Source organism: Lolium rigidum, chromosome 3 (assembly GCF_022539505.1).
Source record: "Lolium rigidum isolate FL_2022 chromosome 3, APGP_CSIRO_Lrig_0.1, whole genome shotgun sequence".
Classification (NCBI taxonomy): domain Eukaryota; kingdom Viridiplantae; phylum Streptophyta; class Magnoliopsida; order Poales; family Poaceae; genus Lolium; species Lolium rigidum.
Genome location: NC_061510.1, coordinates 246,485,263 through 246,497,839, shown reverse-complemented (window position 1 = coordinate 246,497,839; position 12,577 = coordinate 246,485,263). Strand labels below are relative to the sequence as shown.

Sequence of the window (12,577 nt, the reverse complement as noted above, 5' to 3'; positions counted from 1 at the left end):
AGAATTCAAACATGTCTGCCATACTTCTTTTTTGGAGAATATGTCTGCCATACATAGGCTTCGTGTCACTTCGGGTGAATGATCACTGATACTGCAAGCTGGGCCTTCAGTAACTGCTCCAGCAGGTACCCGAGCTATATAGCTAGTAGGAGGATGGTATAGTAGTACAGTTCTACTGTATAATGGTAGCACGTATAAATCAGTCAGGGCTGCTAATTTGAAGAAAATTGTTCTGGCACGGCAAGAAACGGCTTGAATGTCCAGACGAAACCCACAAGCTCCACAATCGACAAAAGGAAGAACACCATCTGGTCGCCTACATATAACAAAACTAGGATGGTTACTGAATCTCAGATGCTGCATTACAAGAAGTTTAGCTCCAACTCGGATTAGAAACAAATTGAACAAACAAAAAATTCCATTTATTATTTTTCTAAATAAGAATAGCACTTCTTGGACATCAATTACCTGGAAAGAAGAAAGCGTGTTGGCGTTTCTGTGCCCATGAAAACCTGCATTGCTGGGTTATTATACTATTTCCATGTAACACACTATTGCAAAAAACTATTCTTAGAATTGAAATAAATTTGTATCAGCATTTACATAAATACAAAGGTCATCAGGATTTTACTGAATTGTTTTTCAGATCAAAACTAATTAAGGTTGGAGTATATGATGCTAGTTTCTCGGTCAATTCCTCACCTTGAAGAGGAAATTAAACTTGGACGCTCTAAAAATAGCTTATGTTTATAGTAAATAGTAGATAATAATAATAAATAGATTTAAACTTACACAATGCCAGCTCCAGCTGGAGCGATTGCTTTGAAAAAAGACATCAAAGTGGTTGCTAAGCCATTTGCGGTTGCTCTTTGATCTTGAGTCTGTTAATCCCATATACAAACACAATTAAAGAGATGCAGTAAATCCAATTTCTCTAAAAAGGAAGTGTATACAATGTGAACATACATACCACGGCATTATTCTGAAGAATGAAACAACATGTAACGATGGAAACCTGGTACGTATGAACAAAATGGACAGGGTTAGTAAGAATACTGACATAATGTTGCTGTATCATGTTAGTCTTCTACAATAAAAGCAGGACCTAGGAATAACATAGTTGTTAAATAAAAATGCCTCATTTGTCGAGTACAATGATAAGAACAAGAAACAGGCCACAAACGAATTTTAGGATATGGAAACTCACGACAAAAATATTTTTAAGCACCGATACCACATTTGCTGCTATTGACGACCAGGGTCTCGAGAGATGTGTGATTGGTGCATAGGTAAATAGAAGCACCATAGATAGGCTCTGTGAAATTAATCTGAATCAATAGTAATCATTTCGAAATTAAAGTGAACTTTCACTACAAAAACCATGATATATAACTAGAACTCACCGTTGCAACACGAGCGGTACTGATTGGCCCCAGAACTCTAACGATACTCGGATAAATAAATGTTTGATATATAATAATGCTAGCACCTATACAAAAATAGAGGAAATTATTAGGGCTAAATACTATTTCATGCAATACTGAATTTCAAAATGTTTATGTAAAGCAGAATTTCTTATATATCATGATTCTATTCTATCACAAAGAAAATTGTAACCAAATATAACCACATATGATAGAGAAAACTGCAAATGTAGCTCGGGCTACATGTAGCCTTTTTTGAGAAAATGTGAAAACTACATTTTAAAGTTTCAAAATATTCTAACAAAACTTTAGATATTTATAATGATGTATTCTATCAACGTGTAAAATCTCAAGCCGAAACATCATCTATTTTGGGCTAGAAAAAATAAAAACATCTGAAAGATTTTGGATGATGTTTTGCACATCAGTATGATACATCATTGCCTACATCTAGATTTTTGAAACTTTAAATTGTATTTATAATATTTTAGAAAAAGGGCTACATGTAGCCTGAGCTACAAAACGCTACGTCCCATCTGGTAGCCAAAAAATACATATATTTTCAACCGAATATATGCAAACTATGAGAAAAAATTGTTTCTCTTGCTCTTGTCAAATGGTATGTGATCTTCAGTTTAACAACTACTGTTAGTATATGTCAACTAGTCCAACAAGTGATGGGAAGTTAACCAAAGTGATGAATATCAACGAAAAAACACAAATAGATTAAAGGATCCTTCAGGCTAGTTTTAAATTTAAAAACACATTATTTATTTTCGAAAAATTTGGAGATTTGGTTGAAAAATACTTATAAGTGCTCACTATGTACCTTCAAAATTTGTACATGAGCAAAATATAGATATGTTGATCTGTAATAGATGTATTATTTGATATAATTAGAATGCATTTTGTACATACACACATGGGTGTGGATGTTTCTGTCACCGTTAATTTATTCCTCAAGATTCTCGCTCACCGTGGTACATGGAAAAATAGCTCTCTCTGTCTCCTCCTTTTATCCGAACTCAAAGCAAAACAGCTGGTGATGAAAACATTCACACCTATGCGTGTAAGTACAAAAATATTTCCTATAATAGATCTACTTTTGCATGTAGTGGACAAATGAAAATTACCTTTAGTGAAATTTTACATATATGTAGATACAATATTAATGGATACGTGTGATTTTTTTTAAAAAAAATCCTAGAACTTTGGGGATTTCTTAATTATTTTAAAATTCTAGGCTCCAAGGAGCCGGGGATCAAATCGTAGACAAATAATTACCATGCATAGCAAACGCCCATACCTGAAATTGCGAGAACTTGACCAACATCCTCGGACGTGAAACTTAGTCCGCCGTACTTTCTGTCACTTTCAGCCCATAAAGAGAAAATCTATAATATATGATCCGAAATATCATAGTTAAGGTGATAGAACCAATTTGTGTTGAAAATAAACTTTATGATTGACACAAATATATCATGAAGGATATTATTCAACTGGTTGACACATGCAACATAAAGGTATGGTAACACTTGTTGTTTGGCTTGCTATATTAGACTAGATAGTTGTTTTATTGCTTATATCCAAGGAAACAATGTGGACATTATCATGTTTTCACGATTAAAAAATTGCACCCTAGGCTGAACTAGACAATATTTTTATTTGAGATAATTATCTTTAAAGTATCACCACACAAAAGAAACAAAATTCAATATAGTACCTCTGTATAAGCCATATCATCAAAGCACACAATGCGAAGAGAATAATGGATGACATCAGTGGCCAATTCTTCAATAAGTTCTTTTTCGTAGTTGAAGTGATGTTACGCTCAATAAGCTCTTCCGGATCAGAAAAATGAACCAAAGATTCACTAGCATCATATTCATTTTTGTTGGTTTTATGGTTGTGCAGCGTCTCCTGAAATTTATTAAAATCTAGTTAAGTTCTTAAGAACTATGTAGAGAATAAATGCATGTCCGACCCGGCCTTACTATGCATTACTGGTATTATACTAGTGCAACATATTAGGACCCAATCGAGTGAGCTTTTGGGATCTAGTAAATCAGCTAGAGCATGTTATTTTTTGCGTGGATTTGTTTACTATAAAAATGAGGAATGTAAATTGATAAGCATTATAATTCAACATTCCCTTGAAGCAATAGAAAGTATTTTATGGTGGTTTGTGTTCATGTAATATGTCCTAATTTTTTTTTACATATTTTTAGTTATTTATTAATATAGAAGACATGGTGAACCTACTACTCACATGGTGAAGGACAAGGGTGTAACTTACCAGCTAACACCAACGCCAGATATATATATCCATCTCGGATGTGGTTTCAAGCCATTTGATTTAGGGGTTTGAGGTAGTAGTGTTTATTGCTCAACGCTTTAACTTTTATGCATTGCATTTTTCATTAACCACATACTCCCTCCGTCCATAAATAAGTGGACATCTAGCTTAAAACTTTGTCCACAAAAAAGTGTACTTCTATATTCCAATGCACATTAAAGTAGCAAAAATTGCTTCTGTCTCATTGCACGGAAATCAAACCCAATAATATTCATCACAGGTTTTCCTTGATTTCAACCTGCACTTAGCTCATTGGAGGTGAAACAATTAAAGAGGGGAGAGATATTGATTTGCATCTTACTAATGTATTTTTTACCCCACCCCATAATTTATCTTGAAAACCCCGCGTACACACTTATTTGTGGATGGAGGGAGTATATTATTGTCTCACATGCTTATTTAAAATCAATGAAAACAATGTTGATTAATTGTACATACCGGGAGCCAAATGGAGCTTATAAGAACAGCAAAGCAGAAGCCTGATATACACAAACAAGGTAAGAAATATGGGAACCTATAACAAAATTCAGTAGTTAGAAGGCTGGAGGGGTTGTTTTTCTTAATCTAATACAACATACTTTACCATAACAAAATTACCTTCCGAATAATGACTCAGCGGGAAATAACTTTGGATATTTTTCTGCTGGCTAGCAAATAAAACAAAACACAAATATTAATTGCTCAATGCATGATGCCGTAACTTCTGCAATCATATAGTTTCCCACGGATACCTGTGCAAGATATCCACCAATTGTTGGCCCAACAATGAGACCTATTGCCCATGCTGTGCTAACCTATAGTCATATAGAAATTTGAGCGTTACAATCTAAACTTTAGAATTAGGGTACGCTGAGAAATGTTTGGTATGTATTAAGTTTGTAATTTACAAGTGACAATGCAATAGGGTGGTGCTCTGGTCGACAAACTTCAATAGCATAAGCCTGCAGGATTAATTGCGAGTCAATAACCATAACTTGTTCAGATACCAAACGAAAGTTTATGTCGATAAGCCAACATACCCTTATAGGGCCAATTAAACCATTCATTGAACCAATGAGAAATCGTGTAGATATTGCCATCCAGTATCGAACACTTAATCCGAACAAAAGATTGAATAGAAACCTGAGATTTTATAAACATCATGAATTAGAGATGGGTCACAAGTCATAGTGAAAAGACAATGTTGATAGTAGCTACACTCATTCTTATGTAAACAAAGAACAAGAGCACTCACGCGGCGAAAATTCCGAACACAATAACTGGCTTTCTCCCGATACGATCTGCTACCATCCCCCAAGCAGTAGAGGTTAAAGCTCTACCAAGCATATAGGAGGCTCCTGCAAGGAGTCAGAATATGCCATTGATAATTCTTTTGGGAGGAGTGAACGCAGATAACGTTTTTGTAACTGTCTGTAAATATATACTAACTTTTAGAACTAAGAATTCGAAATAGTTTGGAAGGTTCTTACCTACAAACCCAGCATAGAATCCAATGTCCTCTACTGTTTTGGCAACATGCAAGTCTCGAATCTATTTTTCAGAAGGGATTCACACAATATTTTTCAAAGGTTATGTATGGTTGTGGAATATATTGGGGAAACATTTAATTGTAGAAAATTACTCCAAGATGGTTCAAGATAACCATTTCCAAAAAGCAAACATGTTGCCAAGATACATGGAGAACTAACTAGCAAGATGACCAATGCAGATGCAATATAGGCACAAGCTATGTACACAGTTAAGATACAAAGTAGCACAGACGTATATACTTTCAAGATTAAAGTTCTGTTATTGTCTTGACAAAAAAGAAAACGGTGAAAACACATAGCTACATAGCACTAGTTTTTTTTCTATTACATCCAGATAAACGTACCATAAAATACAAGAAGGGGAATAGCGACGATATTGGCAAACCTAAAATGACAAGAGGAACGAGTTAAAAATACATACTCCTTTGATTCATAGGATAGGATAAGCATAAGACTGAAATGTCATACCTATCTAAATTCTATGGATAGATGAAGTATGTTTAATTGTAGTAAATAAATTTTTCACGAGGGATTAGTTCATATAGGGTAGGTTCCTATGAATCAAATAACTTATGTAGAAAATTTTCTCATATAATTCAAATCGTACACAATTTCTATACAAATCCTAGTAATCAAAGGAGGCGTGGTGAGCTGTGCCAATCAACTAGTACATAATGAGCTAAATAAGCTATTTGAATATCTATATTATTTATAGTTAATATGTGTGCTTGGGAGTCCTTGCAATTTGAATAAACCAAGATCTTACCATGACTGCAATTTTAGAGAGACGCGAAAGTACAAGCCTGTGGGGTCGCTTCTGCAACTGGATAACTAGCACTGAAAACCGTCTTTACATCGGATGGTTCGGTCTTTTGATGATCCCTACTTTATTGACCGCAATTTCTGTATTTATTATCGCCTTCATCGCTGCCCCTCCAGTAGATATTGATGGTATTCGTGAGCCTGTTTCTGGTTCTTTACTTTATGGAAATAATATTATCTCTGGTGCTATTATTCCTACTTCGGCGGCGATCGGATTGCAGTTTTACCCAATTTGGGAAGCTGCATCTGTTGATGAGTGGTTATACAATGGTGGTCCTTATGAGCTAATTGTTCTACACTTCTTACTTGGTGTAGCTTGTTATATGGGTCGTGAGTGGGAACTTAGTTTCCGTTTGGGTATGCGTCCTTGGATTGCTGTTGCATACTCAGCTCCGGTTGCGGCTGCTACTGCTGTTTTCTTGATTTACCCTATTGATCAAGGAAGCTTCTCTGATGGTATGCCTTTAGGAATATCTGGTACTTTCAACTTTATGATTGTATTCCAGGCAGAGCACAACATCCTTATGCATCCATTCCACATGTTAGGTGTAGCTGGTGTATTCGGCGGCTCCCTATTTAGTGCTATGCATGGTTCCTTGATAACCTCTAGTTTGATCAGGGAAACTACTGAAAATGAATCTGCTAATGAGGGTTACAAATTTGGTCAAGAGGAAGAGACTTATAATATTGTGGCTGCTCATGGTTATTTTGGCCAATTAATCTTCCAATATGCTAGTTTCAACAACTCTCGTTCTTTACACTTCTTCTTGGCTGCTTAGCCTGTAGTAGGAATCTGGTTCACTGCTTTAGGTATTAGTACTATGGCTTTCAACCTAAATGGTTTCAATTTCAACCAATCTGTAGTTGATAGTCAAGGTCGCGTTATTAATACTTGGGCTGATATCATCAACCGAGCTAATCTTGGTATGGAAGTAATGCACGAACGTAATGCTCACAACTTCCCTCTAGACCTAGCTGCTCTTGAAGTTCCATCTCTTAATGGATAAGGTTTTTCTGCTAACATATAGGAATTTTTGAAGAAATAAAAGCTAGAAATACCCAATATCTTGTTCTAGCAAGATATTGGGTATTTCTTTGTTTATTCATAATCTTTCTATTCTGAATTCAGTTAACGGCGAGATTTAGTATCCTTTCTTGCATTTTCATAACTCGTGAAATGCTGAGTAGGCACGAATTCCCCCAATTTGCGACCTACCATCGGATTTGTTATGTAAATAGGTATATGTTCCTTTCCATTATGAATCGCGATTGTATGGCCAACCATTGTGGGTAGAATGCTAGATGCCCGGGACCACGTTACTATTGTTTCTTTCTCCTCCTTCATATTTACCTTTTCTATTTTTGCCAATAAATGATGAGCTACAAAAGGATTCATTTTTTTCGTGTCACAGCTGATTACTCCTTTTTTTTTCTTTTTAAAGAGTGGCATTCTATGTCCAATATCTCGATCGAAGTATGGAGGTCAAAATAAATAGAATAATGATGAATGAAAAAAGGAGAAAAATCCTTTAGCTGGATAAGGGGCGGATGTAGCCAAGTGGATCAAAGCAGTGGATTGTGAATCCACCATGCGCGGGTTCAATTCCCGTCGTTCGCCCATCGCATTATTGCAAATTCAAAAAATGCAATTTCCATATTCCTAGTTACGTATTTACTTACGGCGACAAAGAATAAAACTATCGCTATATTTTTTTCCTTTTCCTAGTTCTTCTTCCAAGCGCAGGATAACCCCAAGGGGTTGTGGGTTTTTTTCTACCAATGGGGGCTTTCCCTTCACCGCCCCCATGGGGGTGGTCCACAGGGTTCATAACTACCCCTCTTACTACGGGTCGTTTACCTAGCCAACACTTAGATCCGGCTCTACCCAAACTTATTTGGTTCACCCCAACATTACCCACTTGTCCGACTGTTGCTAAGCAGTTTTGGGATACTAAACGGACCTCCCAGCATGGTAATCTTAAAGTGGCCGATTTACCCTCTTTTGCAATCAGTTTCGCTACAGCACCTGCTGCTCTAGCTAATTGCCCACCCTTCCACGTGTGATTTCTATGTTATGCATGGCCGTGCCTAAGGGCATATCGGTTGAAGTAGATTCTTCTTTTCTCTCAAAAAAACCCCTTTCCAAACTGTATCTATACTCAAATTCTAAGAGCATCCCCACTCGTTGGCGCTCTTCACGCTCAAATCTGGCGAAATTTTCGTCCGGATTAGACGAAAATTTGGCCTGGGGGCAGTATATTTCCAGTCGTGTGCTCCCCAAGCGGCGTTTCTCGGGGAAAAAGAGGATGGCCCGGGGAGTCCGGACGAAAGAGGAGACACGTGGGCGTGGGCGGTTGGTTTTGCTCCATCCGGAGTCCCCGAGAGATCCCCGGGAAACCGAGGATGGCCCGGGAAGTCCGGACGAAATTAGGCTGTTTTCCGGACGAAAATGAGAACCTGGGGGCGCGACTGGGCCGTTTTTCGCCGTCCGGAATAAAAAACGGCTCGTGGGGGGCTTATCGGGGAGATGAGTGGAGATGCTCTAAGACGGGAAGAAAAAGACAGCAAAGGTAGACACAAATATGCATAAATACATTGGAAAACAAAGGTAGCTACATAATGATCGGTGTCATTGTTCAGGAACTAACGAGGAGCAGACGATGAAGGAACTGAAGCTCCTCATTAGTTTAGCCACGGATAACTGAAACTAGCGGGCAGCTTTTGATAGTAAGAAGCAAAGTGGCAAGCAGCTAAAAATGCTCTGCTTCACATCACCTGACCTCAAATTAAGAGCAAGCAGAGAGGGATACGATGCAGAAGGCAGAAGCAACTTAGTAGGCAGATACGTACTTGAGACGAGGATGATGATCCAGATGTGGAAGAATTGCTTGTAGGGGACGCCGGGGTTGAGCACCTTCCGCTGCTCCACAACGCAGCCCGGGCACCCCTCATGGTACACCGCCGCCTTCTTCTCCAGCAACGGCGCTGCTGCCTCGCCGCCGGCCATCGATCGATCCTTTCTCACTGGCTCAGCTCCACTCGGTCTGTGCAGCCGCAATTATTAACCAAGGAGTTGGTTTGGTGGCGTATATGTGCTCAGCTGCCGTGAATTAGTACAAGTTGATCGAGACATGTAGGAGGAGTAGTATATTGTAAGCTTCTAACTGGAGCTACTCCCTGCTGTCGTTTCACCTAGAATCCCAGTCGATCTGCGTGCGTGGCATCATTGGCAGTCGCTCGTGTCATTGTTCCCACATAATACTCTGATCTTCACATGTCCCCTGGTTTTGCACCATGTACTTGTTCTGGAATCTTGGTGAGAGAAATGATATGTGTGCACCGTATTTAGTTGTACTAGTTACTCTCTCTTTCGAGCTTATTTAGCTCATTATGTACTAGTTGATTGGCACAGCTCACCACGCCTCCTTTGATTACTAGGATTTGTATAGAAATTGTGTACGATTTGAATTATATGAGAAAATTTTCTACATAAGTTATTTGATTCATAGGAACCTACCCTATATGAACTAATCCCTCGTGAAAAATTTATGTACTACAATTAAACATACTTCATCTATCCATAGAATTTAAATAGGTATGCCATTTCAGTCTTATGCTTATCCTATCCTATGAATCAAAGGAGTCTTATTCTCTTTCTAACTTACATATGGCTCAACCGAAAGTGACTTTCAGTATGTCCTTATCTAGGGGACTTCTCGATTTAGATACAAAATTCAAATTACAAAGTACTACCTAGGTTTCCAAAACATACATTTCGGAGCTGAAGGTAATATATAGCAGATACCATTAGATTCGATGCGAGGAAGAACCAAACCACTGTTTCAGATAACGGCTACGGCTAAGTTCATGCCTAAGCCCTTGTCCATTCGCCGTCCAAAAATTCTGAAAAGAAAATTCTAGATATTTCATAATGACGTATTCTATCAACTTGAAAAATCTCAATTCAGAACACTTTGTATTTTGGGTCACACAAATATAAAAAAAATGATGTTTTGAGGTTTTAAAGTTTGTTTGTTATTTTTGCACTATGTAGAATGTAAGGTATTTTGAGTTAAAATTTTGCATGTTTATATAGAACACATCATTAGCTACACCAAGGACTATTTTCATATTTTTTTCAAAACTTAATTTATAATAGCATATACTCCTTGATTTTGAAATACATTTTAAATGCATTTTAAAATATTAAAAAATCCCGACAAAAAATGTTGTGTGTGCATCTAGATGGATGTTCTATGTGCTCCCAAAGCTTTTTGATGAATAAACGATATTTTTCTGTTGTGTGTAAAAACGATAAAATTTGTTAAACAAAAGCTTTTCATGAGATATTTATTTATCTTTTCTATATAGATCACAAAACTATCAATTTTTCGCGAAATTTGACGCGTGCACATAGAACATCAAGATGTACATTTGAAAAGTAATCCATATTTTATTAACATTTTAAAATATGTTTTTCTTGTAGCAAAACCATATGCACGCAGAATAAAAGTGAATTTCCAGAGCACACCCGTCAAATAATTGCAACCGCTGTCAGTCTAGTGGCCCGCATCTCAGTAATTTGTCTGCTCCTATAGATACTCCATGGCATGACAACCCCCTTGACGCCACTGCCTGGATCACCGTTATTATTATTTTTTAAGTAGGATCACCGTTAATTTAACAGCGCATAAAAATTCATACACGACGCTGACAGAGATCTCTGATCCAAGTTATTATTGTTAATTGACACCAACGAAAGCGTACTAGATCTACGCGCTGCCCCGATGCATGTCAGACCGATCAAGAGGTACGGATCGAGTAGTACAACGTGACAGAGGATTTGCTAGTTCTAAGACGTCTAAGATTTATTAGGAATTCTGTGTCAGAAAGCGTGAATATTTATTTCATTCCATTAAAAATAAGAAGCCCATTCTGTTCATAAGAAGAAAGAGAAGCAGATCTATTCTATACTCGATAAGTGCCAATATGCAATGGGTAACTTGCCCAATTTGGAAAAAACGAAGAATAGATCCCTACCCCCCCTTGTTTATTATTCGAATCGCCTATTCCTTTTTTTTATTTAATATGTCTTGCTTTCTTTATAGGTATAATCTTTCAATCTATGTATTATTTCAATCTACGTATTCAGATATCAACTATAAGAGACGTGCCTCAAAATATGGTTCTACTAGTTACATATGGGTTGCGATTATGATTTTTTTAGTTGCAAATGGTTGCAACTAAGATTTTTCCGGTAGTATATAAAGAAACATTTGCATTATTTTATCCTCTGTAAAATGGACTAAATCAGGAGAAACTAAGAGTGAAATTAGATTGTTGCCAAAGAATTTGCGCCACATAAAAGTACATGTAAACCTGATCCTAAGCTTCTTAATGAGATTAGATTGAAGATTTTATTTTCTAGCAAATCCTATTTGTTTCTATTTGTGGGGGAAGCACTGACTTGCATCATGAAAAAACAAGTTCTGGAAGGTAGCATCACGCCTATGAAAGTTGCCAGAGGTGCTCCTGGGGTGTGCAACCTGATGTTCGCTGATGACAGCCTCCTCTTCTTCAAAGCTACGAAAGAGGAGGCCAGGGCCATTGACAGCACTCTCAGATTTTTCCAGAGGTGCACGGGTCAATTAGTGAGCCCTAGCAAATGCTCGATCCTTTTTAGCAATGCTTGTCCTTCAGACGTACAACAGGAAATTAAAGCCACACTGGGAGTTGCTTCTTCAACCTTTGAAGAGAAATACCTTGGGCTACCTACACCAGAAGGAAGAATGAAGAGTGGTCAGTTCCAACCAATCCTTAAAAGATTCACTAAAAGGCTGACAAATTGGGCTGAAAGATATATGTCACATGGCGCCAAGGATACTCTAATCAGATCCGTGGCGCAAAGCTTGCCTGGACACATCATGGTTGTGTTCAAGATGTCTATGGGCTTTTGTGATCAGTATGAGAAGCTCATTCGAGATTTCTTTTGGGGCGATGAGGAGAATCACAGGAAAGTTCACTGGTCTGCCTGGGACAACCTCACAAAATCAAAAGGCAAGGGTGAAAGAGATATGCCCTAGAGGCAATAATAAAGTGGTTATTATTTATATCTTTATGTTTATGATAAATGTTTATATATCATGCTATAATTGTATTAACCGAAACATTAGTACATGTGTGATATGTAGACAACAAAGAAGTCCCTAGTATGCCTCTTAAACTAGCTTGTTGATTAATAGATGATTAGTTTCATAATCATGAACATTGGATGTTATTAATAACAAGGTTATATCATTGTATGAATGATGTAATGGATACACCCAAATTAAGTGTAGCATAAGATCTCGTCATTAAGTTATTTGCTATAAGCTTTCGATACATAGTTACCTAGTCCTTATGACCATGAGATCATATAAATCACTTATACCGGAAAGGTAATTTGA

At 37.3% G+C, this 12,577-nt stretch overlaps 1 protein-coding gene and 1 pseudogene across 1 annotated transcript; one reads left to right on the top strand and one right to left on the bottom strand.

Moving 5' to 3' along the window:
• LOC124703241 lies at nt 1-9,210 on the bottom strand (annotated as a pseudogene).
• LOC124703240 (photosystem II protein D1-like) lies at nt 6,013-7,218 on the top strand. The gene has a single exon (XM_047235459.1). It carries the CDS (start codon nt 6,077-6,079, stop codon nt 6,908-6,910), a length of 834 nt encoding a protein of 277 aa, XP_047091415.1. The 5' UTR covers nt 6,013-6,076; the 3' UTR covers nt 6,911-7,218.
• Nucleotides 9,211-12,577: the final 3,367 nt, after the last annotated feature.